Here is a 21,634-nt window from a genome sequence, read left to right as displayed (position 1 = left end):
AAAGTTGACGCCGGAATAGTTGAAATACTGGACTCACTACTCAAAGAAAAAACTGACTATAACATCTTGTTTGGGATAGTCAACAGGTAATTTCAATCATTATTAACTATATATCTTGGCCTATTTAGTTCATCATTTTTCATGATATGAACTATTTAATAACCCCTTTATTCATTTTCTTTGTCGGCGGGCAGGGCTTGGGCAAGGTTCATCAGCGTGACCCCAGGAGAATGGAAAAAAAAGCTTAAATGGTTTCGACCCAAGGTAAGTAATTAAGTAGTACTAGCTAGCTAGCTAGCTGCCATCTCTTTAATTATCATGCTTGATTAATTATTATCTGATCAAATTCCATTCTCGTAAAGGCCCTGAAGCAGGTGCAGGGGACTGATCTGTGTGCATTCTGCGTTTGCGAGAACATTCGCATGATGGCGTCCGAAAGGAGCAGATCTCAAAGACAGGAATGGGTACGCTTGTTAAAACACTATTCACAATTTTTACACCATTATCGATATCTAGTCACACAACTAATACACATGCATATTGATCTCCTTCTTAACAGTTCACAGAGGTGCGGGAGAAGCTCCTAGAAACGGAGCGCGTAGAAGCACTTCAAGAGGAAATAGTGGGATTTTTGCTCGACCAGGTCATAAATCCAAAGGGAGAATACTATTACCCACTACCGCCCCCATCGTGCTCCGAAGGCACCAATTAGGCTAATGCCACTGGCTCCGAAGGCAAAATGCATATGTAGGAGAAATTGTATATAGCTATACATGTGTGTATGTGTGAATTAATTAATATGATGGTTTGTGAGACATTGATGATATACATGATGGTTTGTATATAGCTATATATATATGCATAACGTGTACAATGTTTAGTATCGTAAAATACCAGCAAACGAAAAAGAATTAAAATGGAAACACAAAATTAAATGAAAAAGAAATCATAAAACTAAAAACCCCCCAAACCTTAAGGGCTCCAGGCCCCTGGAGCTGGCTCGTGCCACGTGGTTTCCCTTTAGCACCGGTTCATGCTGAACCGGTACTAAAGGGGGGGCCTTTAGTGCCCACACTTTAGTGCCGGTTATGGAACCGGAACTAAAGGGCCTTACGAACCGGTGCTATTGCCCGGTTTTGCACTAGTGATGGGCTGGCCAGGCCCGAACCAAAGCCCTGTTTTCTACTAGTGTCTTCAAAACTGGAAGGGACAATTTTACCCCCCCCCCCCAGTTCCTTAGTACTCTTTCGGGAGGGGTTGATTTTGATTGGCATTGCTTACCTCCAAGAGGAAGATCTGGTGGGATCTTACTTGGGGTTAAATGCGAGTCGTTGGAAGTCCAGAACGTAGTCATGGGAGATTTTGCGGTTAAGATTCGGGTCTGGTCGAAGGTCAACGGGTTTAATTGGGCATTGGTGGCGGTGTATGGCGCCGCGCAGCCTGAACTCAAACCAGAATTTTTGGCAGATTTATTCCATATTTGTGGTAGCGAGCAGCTCCCAATTCTGGTTGGGTGTGATTTTAACATTATCCGTAGACGAGAGGAAAAGAACAATGATAACTTTGATGGCAGATGGTCATTTATGTTTAACACAATCATTGAAAGCTTGGATCTTAGAGAGATTGAGCTTTCTGGAAGAAAATTCACTTGGGCCAATACGCTACCAATCCCGACGTTCGAGAAACTAGATCGGGTCCTAGCTAGCGTCGAATGGGAGCAGAAGTTTCCTCTTGTGATGGTCCAAGCGCTCTCTAGCGCGTTCTCAGACCATACCCCTTTATTGGTTGACTCGGGAGAGGCAACACATGTGGGGAACAAGAACACTTTTTCTTTCGAATTAGCGTGGTTTGAAAGAGAAGGGTTTCTGGATCTAATAGCAAGAGAATGGGCTAAAGATTCAGGAGGGAGATCGAATGTTGAGAGATGGCATAATAAGATTAGGCATCTAAGACAATCCTTACGTGGTTGGTCCAAACACTTGAGTGGGATATATAAGGCTGAGAAGAGAAGGCACCTTTTACTTATTCGATTCCTAGATTTAAAAGCCGAGTCCTCCATTCTAGATACCAGAGCTGGAGACTAAAGTGGAGGCGGAAATTAGATTGAAAGAACTGCTTCGTGAGCAAGAATCGAAGTGGGCACTGCAAGCCAAAGTTTGCAAAATCGTCCAAGGGGATGATAACACACAATTCTTCCATATGATTGTGAATGGCAAGCATCGAAAGAAGAGAATCTTTCAACTTGAGCAAGATGAAGGGACGATTTTAGGATAGGAGAACCTAAAATTATACATCACCAATTACTATAAGCAGTTGTTTGGGCCTCCTGAGGATAATTTCGTACCCTTGGATGAGTCGAGGGTTGAGGATGTTCCTCAAATAGCAGTGGAAGAGAACGATATTTTGACAGCCCCATTTTCTGAGAGAGAGGTGTTTGAAGAAATTTCACAAATGAAGAATAATAAAGCTCTAGGACCAGATGGTTTTCCGGTGAAGTTTTATAAAAAGTGTTGTCACATCATCAAGGGGGACTTGCTCACGATGTTCCAGGATCTATTCTCGGGACAGTTGCAGCTATTTCACTTGAACTTCGGAACGATTAATTTTCTCCCTAAGAAAACAGAGGCCGTGCGGATTTAGCAATTTAGGCCGATTTGTCTTCTTAATGTCAGCTTTAATATTTTCACTGAAGTTGGGACTAATAGGCTTACACAGATTGCGCATTCTGTGGTGCAGCCGTCTCAAACTGCTTTCATGCCAGACAAAAATATCCTAGAAGGGGTTGTGATCCTACATGAAACGCTCCACGAAATTCACACGAAAAAACTAGATGGGGTGGTTTTCAAAGTGGATTTTGAGAAAGTGTAAGGTAAAATGGCCATTTCTTCAGCAAGCCTTGCGTATGAAAGGATTTGATCAGTCCTGGAGGAACCAGGTAGATTCTTTGACGCAAAAACGGAGTGTTGGAATCAAAGTGAATGATGACATAGGTCATTACTTCCAAACACACAAGGGTCTGAGACAAGGAGATCCGATGTCACCGATTCTGTTCAACATAGTGGTCGACATGTTGACAATCCTAACAAGAAGGGCTAAGGATGATGGTAGGTAGGTGGCCTCATTCCGTATTTAGTTGATGGAGGAGTATCTATCCTTCAGTACGCTGATGATACCATCATCTTCATGGAGCATGATTTGGCTAAAGCAAGAAACATGAAGCTTCTGTTGTGTCTGTTCAAACAATTGTCGGGGTTAAAGATTAACTTCCATAAAAGTGAATTTTTCTGCTTTGGAAGAGCTAAAGAAGAACAAGAAGCTTACAAGGAATTGTTCGGGTGCGAATTGGGATCTTTACCCTTTACGTATTTGGGTATACCAATCCACCATCGCAAGCTTTCCAACAAAGAGCGGAAGTGCATTGAAGATCGATTTGAAAAAAAACTGAGCTGCTGGAAGGGCAAGCTTATGTCATATAGGGGAAGTCTGATTCTGATTAATTCGGTCCTCACAAGTATGCCTATGTTTCTCTTGTCTTTTTTGAAGTACCAGTTGGAGTACGGAAAAGACTAGATTTCTATCGATCGCGCTTCTTCTGGCAGAGCGATGAATTAAAGCGAAAGTACAGATTAGCTAAATGGGATATCATTTGTAGGCCGAAAGATCAAGGGGGTCTCGGCATTGAAAATCTAGAGGTGAAGAACAGATGTCTTCTCAGCAAGTGGCTGTATAAGTTATCTGTAGAGACGGATGCTACATGGGCCCAGATTCTGTGTAATAAGTACCTTCAATCCAAAACCTTCTCCCATGTGACGGTAAGGCTGACTGATTCACCTTTCTGGAAAGGACTGATGAGAAAGAAATCAGTCTTTTTTAACAAGATGGAATTTGTAGTTGGAAATGGTACTTCCACAAGATTTTGGGAGGATACATGGCTAGGGGAGACCCCCCTTGCACTCCAATATCCTTCTCTCTACAGTATTGTTCAGCAAAGAGACGCTTACATTGCAACAGTATTACAGTCCAATCCTCTTAATATTCAATCTAGGAGGACACTAGCGGGAAACCATTGGGAAGCTTGGCTCCATCTTGTGAGAAGATTCATGGATGTCCACCTTTCTCAACAGCCCGATCAGTTGCGCTGGAAACTAACTAATAATGGTGAGTTTTCGGTTAATCCATTTATTTGGATGTTATCAACGCTAGCACTATTCCTCACTCAAAACATGTTTCGAAAGTCAAAGTGCCTTTAAAAACCAAAGTGTTTATGTGGTTTGTCCACAAACAAGTCATTCTAACTAAGGACAATTTGGCAAAGCGCATTTGGACTGGATCTAAAAGATGTAGTTTCTGTGATAGTGATGAAACAATCAGACACCTCTTTCTTGACTGCCCATTGGTAAAAATTTTGTGGAGGTAGGTCTATATAGCATTTAATATTACTCCTCCGAATTCTATCAACACGTTATTTGGGACGTGGCTAGATGGGATTGATGCAGAAACAGCAAGACATATCCGTGTAGGAGTATGTGCTTTATTATGGGCAGTTTGGAACTGCGGAAACGACTTGGTTTTTAACAGAACAACAAATATTCATTTCTTGCAGGTTATTTTCCGGGCCATTACACTCATCCGTATGTGGTCTCTACTCACTCTGACGGAGGCCAGAGAGCATTTGGTTACTGGATTTATCCGATGGGTGACGGTAGCACGGGCTATCTTCAATCGGTTAGGATATGTGTCTAGTTTTCTATCTTATGTTTTCCCTGCCGGTTGTGGCTATCCTATTTTTACTTTCGTGCTCTTTGTGAGCCTTCTTTTCTTTTTTTGCGACCTAAAGACTTATGTTGGACCGTTTAATTATCAATAATATGGCCATATGCATCGTTCTGATGCAGAGCCCGGGGCAAACTCCCTTTTTAAAAAGACTTGCAAATTTTTTCGGCGAGGCCAAGAAAAGCTCTCGCAACTACTCAGTGCGCACCACACGGTTTCGTGGTTCTTTCCAGCCGGCTCCAAAGCAAACAAACACCGCGTGCATGTCTCACCTTTGCTAAATAGGTCCACATGAATGACTAGGTGAGTCAACAAAAGATCACAACTACTCCCTCTATTCCTAAATATAAGTGTTTCTAGAGATTTCGTTGCGGACTACATACGGAGCAAAATGAGTGAATCTACACTCCAAAATATGTCTATATACATCCGTATGTAATTCTTATTGAAATCTCTAAAAAGACTTACATTATGGGACGGAGGGAGTAGCAAGCAAATGTGCCCAACAAACGTGAATTAACAAGTACACTACTTTCCATGGCTGTCTGGCACCAAGCACTAGCTTGGCTCCTTCCATGTGGATGCACTACATGTTACCTTGTGCGTTTCCTGACTATTCACGTGGCTGCCACCGTTAGCTGAGCCCTAAGAAAATCTGCTGCTTGCTCCTCTTCATTTTTTCCCGTCTAGATGTGCTTGTCCCTTCTAGTTATTCTCTCCAGTTATTTCCGGATAACTTGCAACACAAACGTAAGAGAGAGACTAACTTAGTGTACACAACGCAACCGTCTCTTTGGCGAATCTGGCGTTCGAGTCTTATCAATTGATACTCCCTATGAAATGAGGTTGATATTGGCGCCCAGCACATAAGAAGAAGTAGAAATGGCCGTCATAGTTTGCTTCTTCCTGCTTTCGTTTTATCTATACCTACTATTAAAGGGAATAGGTATTCTTGGTTTGGTTTAGTCCTTTTCGTTCGGTTTGCACAAGCTAAGCCATCTGGCCCAGGTACTTGTATGCGGATGGGCCTTTTATGGGCTTTCATAGAGACCATGAAAAATAATTGGATCAAAATAAATCAAGATTGTTGGAATTAAACACAGGACCTCCTGTGTAGCTCTTCGATGTAACAACCAACGGCCTATCCGCCTTTCACATTTACTAATTCTAACTCGCTCTAAATATACAAGTGGTAGTCATCATGTTTAGGACGAGCTAATTAAGCAAATGAGCTAATAAAGGAGGATTATGGGCTTAAATAGAATATTTAAACGGATGTGCCTAATTAAAGAAAGGGTTATGGATAAACCGGCGGAATAACTAAAAGAAAGATTGTGATCTTAATACATGAAGGATTTGAGGCAAAAAGGTAGGATAATTAAAATTTAAAAGGAAGGATTTGTAGGCTTCAATGTGTTGGAGCTATTAAATTAGAAAAGTAAGGATTTGATTTCTGACTAAAACGGGTAAGGACGCCATGGTAATTAACAAAATAATTATACTTAAATGCCATTAAAAAGGATTATACTTAGATGAAAACAGCGGGAGATTATGCCCAACAAAGAAAATATGAACACTGCTAAAGTGCAACGTATTTTTTATGTTCATTTTGTAGAAGGATGCTGCGTTGCAGCATGTTCTTCATAGTGAATCCGGTGCTGTGAGATATTATGCTTGCACAAAACATCAATTTTTCCCGTTGCAACGCACGGGCATATGTGCTAGTTTTACTAACGTGAATTGAGAATCCAAAGCTCTTCCAGTCGGACTCAGACATGAGCTGCTCTAGAAAACTTTGTGCCGTGCACATGCTAGCGCGTGAGCACTCATGTGCCATCCATTGGTATGTGAACCAAAGAACAATTGTCGCATGGTCGTCCTCGTTCTCTGGTGCTCATGGGTTAAAGATTCCTTTGGTGCCTATAAACGGGAACTACTCCCTCTCTCTCAGTTTACAGGGCGTGCACGTACTTCTAAATCGTCAATTTGATCAACTTAATACAAGTCATATATTACAAAAAATATATCAATATAAATTTCAGATGTTCTATTTTTAAAAGGTATAATTTTTGTGTTATATAGTTTATATTAGGGTGATAAAATTGGCAACCTAGGATACGCGTAGGACTTGTAAACTGAAAAGGAGGGAGTAGAATACTACTCCCTGTCGGAAACCTGACATGCTTGTTTTAATACGGTTGCACCTAATCATACTTTACCTCACGCGCTGCACATGCCGGCATCATCAGCTGTCCTTAGAGGAGGAAGTTCATTTCCTCCAGGCCATTGCATAGCCATCGTCATCCAGCCCGAGAAAATTAGTTGCTTCTTCGTTTTCCTGCTGCACTTGTCCCAGTTCTTCTCTCCACTCCAAACACCCAAACAACAACTACGAGAGATGGAGCGAATAGACTAGGAATAGCTAGAGAGCACCGATGACACCTGTGGTGAGCGCTTCACTTGGAGCGTCGGGTCCTCTGTTGGTGAAGCTCGGCACCTTGCTCTCCAATGAGTGTGGCCGTCTGAAAGGGGTCCGCCATGAGATCCGCTCCCTCAAATCTGAGCTTACTTGTATGCATGCTGCGCTTACTAAATATGCAATGATAGAAGATCCAGATGTCCAAGTGAAGGCATGGATATCATTGGTGAGGGAATTGGCCTATGATACCGAGGATGTCTTCGACAAGTTCATCCACCAGCTTGGCAACAACCAATACCATGGCGGCTTCAAGGAGTTCTTCCGCAAGACCGCTCGCCAACTGAAAACACTTGTGTCTCGCCGCGGAATTGCCAACCAAATTGATGACCTGAAGACTCGCATCAAGAAAGTGCAAGAGCTCAAGGACAGCTACAAGTTCAATGATGCTCCCTCTAGCACCACTGGCCATCTAGCTGTGGATCCCCGGCTTCAAGCGGTCTTTGCTGAGAAGGCACACATTGTGGGCCTGGAAGGTCCAAGAAATGATCTTGCCAACTGGATGGTAGAAGAGGGAAACAACTCCAAATGTTGCAAGGTGTTGTCTATTGTTGGGTTTGGTGGATTGGGAAAGACAACACTGGCGAATGAGGTTTATCGAAAGATTCAAGCAGATTTTCGGTGTACAGCTTTTGTATCTGTCTCACAAAAGCCAGATATAAAGAAAATTATCAAGGATGTGATCTCTCAAGTGTCACGCGGACATGGATCCACAAAAGATACCAGCGATTGGGATGCAAGCAAGTTCATTGCAAAGCTAAGGGAACTACTACAAGATAAAAGGTAATGATTACCCTTATTTTTTTCCTTGCAACATGTGTGATGCTTGGTTCCCATATTTCATTCATTTTTTATTAAATCCTAGTCATCAACTCATGCACATGCACGACTTAGGTATTTTCTTGTGTCACTTGGACATAAAAAACATTAATAATATTTATATATTTATCACACGCAGAACTTATAGGAATTCAAAATATTCTCGAAAGCTTATATTTTCATGTAAAAGCATTTATATTACATTATTTTTTATTTGGAAGTATCCCAATGAGTAATCTTGCATGACTACGTTTTAGAACAAATGTTTTCTATCACAAGTGCTAGTTACCCTCATGTGAGATTTGTATGTTGCAGGTAGTATCTGTCAAAATCGAGAGTATGTACGTGTAGTATGTACTCCCTCCATCCCATAATGTAAGACATTTTTTTATCACTATACTAGTGTCAAAAAACGTCTTACATTATGGGACAGAGAGAGTAGTACATAAGAATATTTGGGTAGTATATATTCTATTTTTAGGTGGTATGTACTATTTTTAGTATATTGTTTTATATGTACATATATGAAAGTATTTTCAGAATAGATGAAAATAAATATAAAGTCCTCACTTTACATTTTTAGTATATTATTTTATACGTACGTATATATATATATATATATATATATATATATTATTTTATACATTTTTAGTACTTTTTAGGGATTGACTATTCATCACCCTGGGTGAGGAATAGTTATTCTTCACCCCCTCTATTTTAGCATCAATGCGCCGTAATTTTGCGTTTTGTAAATTTTGTCTTATTTCATACGTAATAAGAGAATGTAACAAAAAATGTAATCACCATAAAAACTATTTTATGTTACGTAAAATTACAAACATAAAAATATAGTGTAAAATATACATAAAATGCAATTTTTCTGGTCTTATGATCTATATTTCTGTTTTTATGCCAAATTTTACGTAGTGAATCGATACGAATGTAACTATTAGTATTCTAGATGTAATTTATTTATGAAACGATCGTAAGATTACCTTGGATGAAGAATAACTTATTCTACACCCTGGGTGATGAATAGTACTAAAAAACAACTAGAATGTTGTAAAAACAAATGTAAGAGGTCCTCAGTTTACATTTTACAAATAGTAAAATTTACCAAGTATGTTATAAAAGGATGTATGTAAAGAGAAAACTTTTGAATTGAACTTAATGTGAACTATCTTTTAACAAAAATCAAACATGTTTTTTCTCTTCCAAGCATCCAACAAATATACCCTCCATGATCACACAAAACGAATGCAAAAATATTTACTTGTAACTAACAAGCATGACTTGATTCCTCCGGAAAAAAGAACATGCATGGCGTGATGACGTGGCATTGATAGATTAATGCGGAGGAATAACTTGTGCCTGCATGTGTGACTTGATCATGTCACACCAATTTGATTAGATGGCTATTAATAATAATTGAGGTGACGTGGAGAAATCTAGTAGTGAGAGCTAGTTATTTAGATATAGAAAATATATGATATATGACAAAATGTGTGTATATTTTCACAGAAAGAAAAGCAATGCACAATAGCGAGGCCGGTTTACACTACTCCAAGCATCCTTACCAACCACATCAATATCTTTTTGTGTACCCTACTAAAAGAAGGGCAACATATGAAATGTTTGTAAGATCATAACATTCAGAGAAATTGTTAATAGAGCTTGAGCTGCTTGGAGCCCTAAATTTAAAATATTCAAAATCAAAATATGGAATTTCAAAAAATTCTAGAAAAACTACACATGTACATTTGGATGTTGTCTACAAGTGTGCAAGGTAACATGATTAAATACGTTATGATGTGAGCTACAAAAAAAAATCATGTAACTTTAGCACATGTAACATTCACTATACAAGTTCATGATTTTTCTGTGTGCTCCCATAACAACATCATAAAAATTTACACACTTATAGAAAACATCCTTATGTACACACACTGGCGGAGCTACATGTACTTCTACAGGGGCCATGGCCCCCCAACCTTGACAAAATCTCTGAAGAAAAAATATTTAAAAGTGCCTAATTAGAAAAAGTATAGTGTTTGGCCCCCTCAAGATGTTGTATTTGCCTTTCGCCCCTGCAGCATTTCCTGTCTAGCTCAGCCACTGTGTACACATCTATTTTTTCTGAATTTATTGGAACTTCAAAATGTGGTTTTTGCATTGTTAAAATTTCTGGCTCCGTGAGCCAAAAATCCACACTCATTAGGAAATTTCTAATGGATAACAGTTATCGTAGTTCCTTTGGCCTCTATTGTTCACTTTGTCACTTCATGCTTACACAAGTACTCAAACTACTCGAAATATTCTATCCAGCTCTTAAATAGAATACATGCACAAGCAAATAAATATGTATGCGTTGAACTTGAGCCATGTTCAATAACTAAAATTTTATTGAAGACATACAATAAAATCTATATGAACTAATAAGCAATAGTCGTGACACACTTATTAATTACTCCAGTTTCGTACACTAAGCATATACTCCCTCCGTCCCAAAATTCTTGTCTTAGATTTGTCTACATATGGATGTATCTAGTCACATCTTAGTCTTAGATACATTCGTATCTGATCAATTCAAGACAAGAATTTTGGGACGGAGGGAGTACAATGTAGGAGTCTCATGGCATGCTTGAGTTTTCAAGTAGAATTTTCTGAAAATATTTAGTTGATGTCATCTACTAATTTTGTAGGTATCTCGTCTTCATTGATGATGTATGGTCTACAGATGCATGGAACATTATCAAGTGTGCTCTCCCTGAGAATAATTGTTCTAGCAGAATTATAGCAACTACACGCATCATTGATGTAGCAAAGGCATGTTGTCTGAGTACTGATGACCGCATGTTTGAAATGAAACCCCTAAGTGATGTTAACTCGAGAAGTTTGTTTTTTAAAAAGAATATTTGGCTCTGATGATTGTTGTCCCAATGTGCTAAATGAAGTTTCGAATGAAATTCTGAAAAGGTGTGGAGGCCTGCCATTAGCTATTATCAGTATATCTGGTTTGTTGGCAAACAGACCAGCTATGAAAGAGGAGTGGGAAAAGGTTAAAAGGTCAATTGGTTCTGCACTGGAAAATAATCAGAGTCTAGAGGGAATGAGTAGCATACTATCTCTTAGCTATAATGATCTTCAACCTCATCTGAAGACATGTTTGTTATATTTAAGTGTATTCCCTGAGGATTATGTGATTGACAGAAATAGGCTTGTGAGGCGATGGATATCAGAAGGCTTTATCTCAGAAGAGCGTGGACAAAGCCAACAAGAAGTTGCCGAGAAATACTTTTATGAGCTTATCAATAAAAGCATGGTCCAAGCAGTGGACATTGGGGATGATGGTAAGGTTAATGCCTGCAGAGTCCATGACATGATGCTTGAAATTATTATTTCAAAATCAATTGAAGATAATTTCGTCACCATAGTGGGTGGAAGCCAAACAAGTTTGACAAACCACCATGGTTTTATCCGGCGACTATCAGTTCAGCACATTGACCAGGAGGCTGTATCTGCATTGGCAAATGAAGATCTCAGCCATGTTCGATCTCTAACGGTAACATCATCAAGTTGCCTGAAACACTTCCCTTGTCTTGCTGAATTTGAAGCTTTGCGTGTATTGGACTTTGAGGATTGCTGGGATTTGGAAGAGTATGACATGGACAATATGGACAAATTATTCCAACTAAAGTATCTCAGTCTGGGCAGTGCAGACAAATCAAAGCAACCACGAAGAACTATGGTGCTAGATGGTGTACTAACCCTAGATCCTAGGGAAAGACAGACGGAAGTGTTGCCAGCTGGAATTGAGCGCCTTACGAAACTGCAATATCTAATCACTAGGGGGTATCATTGCAAGGTACCTAATGGGATTGGAAATATGAGCAGCTTACGGGTGATCTCAACTTTTGATATTACCAGGAGTTCAGTGGATGCAGTGGAGGAGCTTGGGAACCTAACCAGACTGAACGAACTTCGTTTATGGTTGGATTTTGGAGACGGGTATAAGAGGCATTATGAGGTGCTTCTATCCTTACTATGCAAGTTTAGCAGCTGCAAACTCCAGTTCCTTCATATAAATGGAACAAAAGGCTTCATCAACTTCATTGACTTTTGGTCCCCTCCGCCATCTTTCCTTCAAATATTTTATATGTCTGGTGAACTCTTATTGTCGAACATTCCAAGGTGGATTACTCCAGGACTCAAAAGTCTTGCTCACATAGACATGACTTTAAATGAAGTAAGGGGGCAGGATCTGCACACTCTTGGTGAGCTCCCATCCTTAGTTATTCTAAGCTTGAGCTTGAAGACAGGAGTAAAAGGAAAGCTGACCGTAATTGGATTTCCATGTCTGAAGAGTTTTGACATCTTTAGTTTGGATGGGGCATATGTAACGTTCACAAAAGGAGCTATGCCAAAGCTTGAGAAGCATCTTCTGTCAGGCGATGCGGCAGTGATGAATACTCAGGGGTTTTATTTAGGCTTCGAGCATCTATCGTGTCTCAAAGAAATAGAAATAAGGACTTGGAAGCGTGGTGCCACACATCAGGAATGCGATGCAGCAGCAGCCGTGATCAAGAAAGAAGCACGTGCCCATCCCAACCGTCCAAAATTTAATTACACATCCAGTAGGCATAACAAGATCTATGATGCTGATAGTGACGAGGAAAAGAGCAACGAGGAGGGCAATTAAAATGGCCCATCGGGATGAAATGCTACTCAACTGAAAGAGGTACTAAAAATCTCGCACATTCTTTTCTCCTTCAAATTGACTACATCTCTTTTGTCAATACCTGCTAAATGCTTGTCAAATTCACATATTCTAGCACCATTTTCATTTTACCGATCCAGGATGATGTGTGCCTGGCTATAGCAACCTTGCCGGGAATTATAGTCATACTGAAAAAGATTTGGTGCTGCTATCTCTTGCGCTTCAAGAGTCAAGACTAGAAGATGGAAATCCGAAGCTGAAACAGGTCATCGGCAGAAAGAGGGTGGCTTCGTTTTATTGTCTCTGTGTTTTACCTTTGGTGATTTAGACCCAAGAATTGTTTGAATTGGGATACAATGGATTGTATTTTCTCTGAAAAACTTGCATTTTGTTTCGTTTGTTCACTCTTGTACGTAATCTCTATTTGTATTCTGAATTATTTCTGTTGAATACTTCCTGGTGATGGAAATGTATTGTTGATTCTAGCTTGCTTGCTTACTTGTTGCTAGGTATTTGTGTGCATGAGCAAGTTGAATGGCTGTCGTTGCTTCTGCTTTTATATGTATGTAAAATGATGTTGGGAATGACCAGGTTTACATGTCCTGAAAGCATGATTGCTGCTGCATCATACCATAAATGAAACTAAAGATTTTTTTTTAGAAAAGGAGGATGATCCCCGGCCTCTGCATCTGCTCGATGCATACGGCCACTTTATTAATTATTCTCACAAGACCTTACAAAGCCATACAATAGCAAGACTAAAGCCACCGTCTAAGCAACAGTTGTCGCTACACCTATCCAATTGATGAAGGGGCGCAGATAGTCTGGGCCTAATACCGAACAGACATCGCAGCCAAACCTAAACATCTAAGACCTGAGGTCCCAACCAAGACGCCTGTCGGGTATGGGGCACCTACCAATCCGACGCACTCCTCAACCAGGACGCCTGCCGGGTATGAGGCCGTCGCAGCCATCTGCCACCAATCCATCTTCAGAGCTGTACTGTTGCATGTACCATGTCAGGTCTCTCTACCATCGACGCCACCATGACGCCCGACAGCGTCGTCCTCCTGCGCGAATCCATCCTCCCACAGCGAACTCCGAATCTGCACCGCGCCACACTGTCAAGATCCGTCGCCATCAGTGTGTAGGATGAAACACCGCTCCACCAAAGAATCCGTCCTCTGGTCCCTCGATCACGTGTGTACCTTCAAGAATGACGCCCCCAAGGGAGGAACGACACCAGAGCGCCGCCGTCATCCGATCTAGGGTTTCCCCCAGAGGTAGCAGAGAGTGGCCTTAAACTTCTCCACGGCGATGCCTTCAAGAAGGGAACGACGCAGATAGCGCCGCCACCGCTAGCCTTAGCAGACACTGAAGACAAGTTTTCACCCAGATCAGTTCGAAGGGATCCAACTCTCGTGCATGGGCCGTCGTCACCACCAGCACCACCATGCAGAACCCTGGAGCACCGGCAGATCAGCGAGCCGCCGGCACCACCGCATCCAGATCGCCGGCCACGCCGGGCCGCCGCCTCCCGCGGACGTGATCTTCAAATGCCATCTCTTTTTACAGACGTGGACTCTGTTGGAGAAGGAGCGAGATGCTGAGCGCATGTCGGAGGCCATGACGCGCATCAAGACTATACAGGTGATGGCAAGACAAGATCCGCCGAGTCGTTGAAGCTTTTGGAGTCTTTAAGAGGGAGATCTATGTTACCTAGGTCTTCAGCGTTGGATGTTATGGTTGGTTGTAATGTTTGCCTTCGCGATGAACCTTCAGTTTCGTTTGGATGGCGGTCGTGGACCGAACGTTTCCTTTTGCTTTCGCTAAGTTGTAACTTGTTGAACCTGGTGCCTGTGGGCTTTATTAATTTAAAGCCGGACGCTTTTAGCGTCTTCGTTCCAAAAAAATGGTGCTACTACGATAAGGCATCAAACTTGTTGTAGTAGAGAGCGAGCGACGCTCATTAGTTGTGTGCCGGATCGAGTACGAATGTGCTGTGCGGTGGAGCATGTGCATAGTGGAGTTGCAGTTTCCTTGCATCTTGTTGCCAAGCTGGGCTGTACTCTGACCAAATTCAGCGACCGTGATTTAGATGTTACACTTGATACTCTCTATATATGTATATATAAGGCCACAAACTCAAATTACAAATACCAATGTAAAATTTAATGACTATTTTGTAAGTCAGCTTTTCTTTTTGTTTATTGGGATCATTAATACCCCACATGCATGCAAGAAAACTAAGCAGAGGAAGTAGCTGACTGTCATTATGACAACATGCATGCATCTAGTATTAAACAGGTTGCTAGTATGAAAAAATATCATTAATTTTGCCTCGATTATTGTTGGTGGCCTTGTATAAATGCAAAATGTATATTCCATAGTGGCCTTGTAGATGGAGTAGTTGGTTGGAGTTATTTATAACTCATGTAGTCGCTAGTAAGCAGTTACTCAAAAAAAAAGGCACATGTACAGTTTTACTACTACTCTGTTTATTCTCCTCTGCGGCTCTGCTTTACTACTTTGTTTCCTCTGCTCGGCCAGTGAGCCCAACCCTCGCAGCAACCGTCTGCCTGTCAAGGAAAAGAGCAAGCATCCCCATTATTTTCTCTTTCTAAGATTATCTCCACTCGTTCGGCCCCCCAGCGCATAGGCTAGCGCCTTTTCGGGCGTCCACCCGGCGATTTTTAGACCATGGGGGCGACCAAAGCCCCAGCCACGCCCCCTCGTGCCGCCCGTCAAGGCCCAACCACACGCCTCATATTCAAATTTGATCGTTCCCGCTCCAAAAAAGGGTCATAATCCGGCAATCATCGCAATAGTTCGACTATCACTGCCACAGTTCGGCGATCAAATGAAAGGATAGGCAATAGTTTGGCGCACAAAAAAAAGAAGGACGCGAAAGGAATGCATCAAACATCGAGGTCGCCCTCCGGCGTCGATGTCGGCGTGCGCGGGCTGGGAGGAGTCGGCGCGGCTTCTGGACTAGTCGGCGCGGCTTCTGTGCTGCTGGGCGTCGCGGAGGCATCATCAGTCGGGGTGGTTGGCGGCGTTGGCGTCGGCGTTGGAGTCACCGGTATCTGGTTCAGGATGAGGCCGCGCTCCGCCAGGAACCACGCCTTGAGCTTCTCGTCGCCGCTCTGGAGCATGTCAGTGCCGCCCATCAAGAAAGCCAGGTCATTGTTCCTCTTCTTGGCGTCTTGAGCTTTGAACTTCGCGGCGATGTTGGTCCGGAGCAACTTGAGTTTGACGGCGCTGTTTGTCATCAAAGCAGCCCACCGCGCCTCAGTTTTCTCTTTTTGCTGGGCGGCCCTGGTCTTGGCGTCGGCGAGGCAATGCTGATGGACTCTTGCACGCATGCGGCAGCCGACTCGGCGTGTTTCGCCTTCTTGGCCCCTTTGTTGCCGTCCGGGCGCCCGTCGGCCGCGCCCGGTGTCGGCGCGTCCGGCTTGTACGTCTCCTTGGCCTTGGCAAGGGTGCACCGGATATCCGCCCACTTCTCGCACTTGTCGATCCGTTTGAAGACATGGAGGTACTTGAACTCTTGATCGTTGTTGTCGTCGCGGTACATGGCGAACATGCGCAGCAACTGCGCCAAAGAGCGAGCATCAGTCGGCGCGGGCGCGCGCACGGAGAGAGGAATAGGGAGAGGGCGGTGTGCTGTACCTGATCCTCGACGTTGGTGCCGCTCTCCGGGCAAGCCGCGACCTCCTCGACGATCCCATGCCATTTGTTGCACGCCGTTTGGATGAGCCCCCAATGGTTCGCCATCGCCTTCGACACCCCCTGCATGTGGACGCCTTTGAAGTAGGGGTCGACGAGCTTGCGCTCGTCGAACTCAGCCTTGACGCGGTACCAATACGTGTCGATGTTCTAGTTCGTGCCGGTGATCGGATCAGGGCAGACGACTTTCCACACTTCAGCGAGGCACTCATCTTCCTTGGTCTCCCACTTGATGCGCGGCTCACCGGTCTTTGCTGCCCCTTTCTTCTTCTTCTTCTTCTTCTTGCCTTTCCTCGTCGGCGCCGGCTCCTCCTCTTCCTCCTCCTCCTTCTCCTCCTCCGGCTCTTCCTCGCCGTAGTCGAGCTCACCGTCCATGTCGCTGAGATCAATCGAGCCGTCTTGGGTAGTAAACCCGGGGGAAGCGGCGGCGGCTGCCGAGCCAGCTGCGATGATGTCTTCCATGTCGGCCTCCGTCGCGTCGGCGTCGCAAAGATGCGACGAGGAGGAGGCTTGCGAGTAGAGGCCGCGGCGGAGAGGTGGCGTCGGGGAGGCTACATAGTCCGGCGGCGAGTACATGTATGGTAGGTACTGCACGCCGGTGAACGCGGGCGAAGGCATGCGCTGGACCGGCGCCCATGGGGGAAGGTGATGTTAGGGTTGAAACCGCTGTGGACGTCGCCGTCGGCATAGCCCGTCGATGGCGTGCTCCATGGGTGTGGCGACGACGAGAAGCCGACCGGAGATACGACGCTTTGCTCGCTCCAGGCCGCGTGCGGGCCGTGGCTGCCGCGTGAATTCATCATCCCCACGCGTGCCGCCTCGGCTTGTTCGGCCGCCGAGCGCTCCTCCTGCTCCGTCATCGCCGCCGCCACGAGCACCGCCCTCTCCCAGGCCTTCTTGGCCCTGTTACGCCTGTCGGCGGTGACGACCTCCCGGCGCTGCACTTCTGCCTTCCAGTCGGCGTTGGTCATGCCCGGGGGCTTGGACGGCGGCGCCCTCTGCTTCCTCTGCTTCGGCTGGGCGACGGCGGCGGCTGTTGTATCCGTCGCGGCGCGGGGGAACACATACTTCTTCGGCGGCACGGCAGACGGTTTGGAAGGGAGGAGGCGGAGTTTGGCGGGAGGAATGGAGAATGAAAGGGAAGGCGAGGGGGGAAGCGGGAGGAAACGGCGGGAAAAGGGCCTCCTCTCGCCGACAGAGTGGCCCCACACCCCTTTTCGCTTCTACCGGCGACACCCGAGCGCTTGGGTTCGGGTCGGGACCACCGGCTCTGGATTTGGGCCAACCAGCCGGTTTGGAAGGGAGGAGGCGGAGTTTGGCGGGAGAAATGGAGAATGAAAGGGAAGGCGAGGGGGGAAGCGGGAGGAAACGGCGGGAAAAGGGTCTCCTCTCGCCGACAGAGTGGCCCCACACCCCTTTTCACTTCTACCGGCGACACCCGGGCGCTTGGGTTCGGGTCGGGATCGCCGGCTCTGGATTTGGGCCAAACCGGCGCCAAACCAATACGTGTCGATGTTCTAGTTCGTGCCGGTGATCGGATCAGGGCAGACGACTTTCCACACTTCGGCGAGGCACTCATCTTCCTTGGTCGCCCACTTGATGCGCGGCTCACCGGTCTTTGCTGCCCCTTTCTTCTTCTTCTTCTTCTTCTTCTTGCCTTTCCTCGTCGGCGCCGGCTCCTCCTCTTCCTCCTCCTCCTTCTCCTCCTCCGGCTCTTCCTCGCCGTAGTCGAGCTCGCCGTCCATGTCGCCGAGATCAATCGAGCCGTCTTGGGTAGTAAACTCGGGGGAAGCGGCGGCGGCTGCCGAGCCAGCTGCGATGATGTCTTCCATGTCGGCCTCGGTCGCGTCGGCGTCGCAAAGATGCGACGAGGAGGAGGCTTGCGAGTAGAGGCCGCGGCAGAGAGGTGGCGTCGGGGAGGCTGCATAGTCCGGCGGCGAGTACATGTATGGTGGGTACTGCACGCCGGCGAACGCGGGCGAGGGCATGCGCTGGACCGGGCGCCCATGGGGGAAGGTGATGTCAGGGTTGAAACCGCCGTGGACGTCGCCGTCGGCATAGCCCAGCGATGGCGTGCTCCATGGGTGTGGCGACGACGAGAAGCCGACCGGAGATACGACGCTTTGCTCGCTCCAGGCCGCGTGCGGGCCGTGGCTGCCGCGTGAATTCATCATCCCCACGCGTGCCGCCTCGGCTTGTTCGGCCGCCGAGCGCTCCTCCTGCTCCGTTATCGCCGCCGCCACGAGCACCGCCCTCTCCCGGGCCTTCTTGGCCCTGTTACGCCTATCGGCGGTGACGACCTCCCGGCGCTGCACTTTTGCCTTCCAGTCGGCGTTGGTCATGCCCGGGGGCTTGGACGGCGGCGCCCTCTGCTTCCTCTGCTTCGGCTGGGCGACGGCGGCGGCTGTGGTATCCGTCGCGGCGCGGGGGAACACATACTTCTTCGGCGGCATGGCAGCCGGTTTGGAAGGGAGGAGGCGGAGTTTGGCGGGAGGAATGGAGAATGAAAGGGAAGGCGAGGGGGGAAGCGGGAGGAAACGGCGGGAAAAGGGCCTCCTCTCGCCGACAGAGTGGCCCCACACCCCTTTTCGCTTCTACCGGCGACACCCGGGCGCTTGGGTACGGGTCGGGATCGCCGGCTCTGGATTTGGGCCAAACCGGCGCTAAATGAGGTCCTGGGGGCGCGACTGGGCGATTTTCAACCACCGGCGCTAAAAATTCGCAGGGAGGGGGGGGGGCTGTTGGGGGCGCGGCTGGAGATGCTCTAACTAACTACATCTCTTTTCAGTTCAAAAATAAATAAATACCTCCCTTTTGTCAGTATATCTAATAAATGCTTCTCAAAGTCACATGTTGTATCATTTTTGTTCTACCGATCTGGGATGATGTGTGGCTGGCTATCTACCTTGCCTGGAATTACTAAAAAAGGTCTGGTGCTACTATCTCTTCCGCTTCAAGACTAGAAGATGGAAACCGGAAGCTGAAACAGGTCATGGCCTCAGTTGCTACTTGCTACATTCATTTGTGCTACTCGTGACATGAGATTATTCTTATTTAATTCGCTTAAGACTCGCAGCACCAATTACCTCCTTTTGCACATGCCGTCAATCGATCGTTACGGGTTAGGTGAGCCTTGCAACTACTCAGCAGGTGACACACAGTTTCCTGGCTCTTTCCAGCCGGCCGGCTCCATAAATAAAAAATTAAACATACAGAGTTTCCTGGCTCTTTCCGGCCGGCCGGCCGGCTCCATAAAATATTAAACATAAACAGACGTAAGAGTAGGATCAAAGCCTCCGACAAGTTGTGCTTAACCGTGTCTTTAGAGATAGGACATGCTAATTAGCTACTATCCCGTCTCAAAATATATATCCTATAAAAACATCTTATATTTTGAGACTGACTAGCCTACAAAAGAGTCTTATATTTTAAAACGGAGGTAGTGTGTCTATATACATCCATTTCAAAATTCAGGATGGATGTAGTTATAATATAAAATGTTATTACAATAAATGTACTCCTATATTGGTTGCAAACATCATACTATATTATAAGACAAAGGGAGTACTCGCAAAATATGATCATGTGGACCCATCGTGATTATTAAGGCGAGTTAACAAAACCTCACAGCTAGCGAGCTTACAATGCCCACCTAATGCGTACTGTATTAAGTACTACACTGCATAGCGCGAGGCTCTCTTCATCTGACAGGGACCAAGCACTACATAGCTAGCTATTCGTTAGCTCAGCCAAAGGAATCTCTTGCCTGCTTGGTCCTCTTCATTTTCGTGCACACTCGTCCAAAGCTATTCTCTCCATTACCCCCAAACACACAACCAACAACCACGGGAGATGCCGTGCAGAGAGGAATAGCTACACGTACGCGGTACGCCATCAATGGCACCTGTGGTGAGTGCTGCACTTGGCGTGTTGGGTCCCCTGCTGGTCAAGCTCGCCGACCTGGTCGCCGGCAAGTTCGGCCGCGTGCGAGGTGTCCGCCGTGAGATCATGTCCCTCCAGTCCGAGTTGACCAGCATGCATGCCGCGCTCCAAGAATACACGATGCTAGACGACCCAGGCGTCCAGGTTAAGGCGTGGATATCGCTGCTCAGGGAGCTGGCCTATGATACCGAGGATTGCATTGACAAGTTCATCCGCCGTGTCAGCAATCGTGGGCGTCGCGGCGGCTTCAAGAAGCTCTTCCATGACACCACTCGCTTCCTTAAGATGCTAGATTCTCGCTGTGGGATCGCCAAGCAGATCCACAAGCTGAAGGCTCGCATCAAGCATGTGAAAGAGCTCAAGGATAGTTACAAGTTGAGTGAGACTTCTTGTAGCAAGACTGGGCATGAGTCCGTGGATCCTCGGTTGTGTGCTCTCTTTGCTGAGGAAGCACACCTTGTGGGTGTGGAGGGTCCAAGAGATGATCTTGTCAAGTGGATGTTGAAGGAAGAAAATAGCTCGACCAGGCAACCTAGAGTATTGTCTATCGTTGGATTTGGTGGATTGGGAAAGACAACATTAGCAAATGAGGTCTATCGCAAGGTTCAAAGGCATTTCGATTGTTGGGCTTTTGTTTCAGTCTCGCAGAAGCCAATTATAAGAAAAATAATCAAGGATGTAATCTACAAAGTGCCTTTTCCTGATGGATTCACAAAAGATATTGAAATTTGGGACGAAACGGCAGCCATTTCCAAGCTAAGAGAATTGCTACAAGATAAAAGGTAATGTTGACATATGATTTTTCATAGAAAATGCCTCATGCATAATCGTCACTATTTTCGCAAAAAAGTTCACTATTTCCTGCAATATTATTGCATACTGTATGCAATGTGGGCATGACAAGTATGTGCAATAAACCGCATGACGTGTATACACAAGTAATGTGCATGTTGTCAATTAACTAGCTGGAGCATGAATCATTGGCAATAGCTGTAGTTTCATCGCCCTGCTTACTTAATGTATCTCCTAATCCTATATACTCTCTCCATTCCTAAATATAAGTCTTTTTAGAGATACAATGCAGACTACATACGGAGCAAAATGAGTGCATCTACACTTTAAAATACGTCTACATACATCCGTATGCAGTTTTTATTAAAAACTCTAAGAGGACTTAC

The 21,634-nt window shown here is 45.3% G+C and overlaps 1 protein-coding gene and 1 pseudogene across 1 annotated transcript in view; both read left to right on the top strand.

The window, feature by feature from the left end:
* Positions 1 to 7,208: 7,208 nt before the first annotated feature.
* On the top strand, positions 7,209 to 12,767 carry LOC119310710 (annotated as a pseudogene).
* A 7,644-nt stretch (positions 12,768 to 20,411) lies between these two features.
* Positions 20,412 to 21,634, top strand: part of LOC119310709 (disease resistance protein PIK6-NP-like) — a 4,021-nt gene continuing 2,798 nt past the window's right edge. The window contains exons 1-2 of the mRNA XM_037586361.1: positions 20,412 to 21,047; positions 21,132 to 21,238. Coding sequence (XP_037442258.1) covers positions 20,412 to 21,047; positions 21,132 to 21,238 — 743 coding nt within the window. The remainder of the gene's footprint in view (positions 21,048 to 21,131; positions 21,239 to 21,634) is intronic.

Source organism: Triticum dicoccoides, chromosome 5B (assembly GCF_002162155.2).
Source record: "Triticum dicoccoides isolate Atlit2015 ecotype Zavitan chromosome 5B, WEW_v2.0, whole genome shotgun sequence".
Taxonomy (NCBI): domain Eukaryota; kingdom Viridiplantae; phylum Streptophyta; class Magnoliopsida; order Poales; family Poaceae; genus Triticum; species Triticum dicoccoides.
This window is presented reverse-complemented; position numbering and strand designations above follow the sequence as displayed.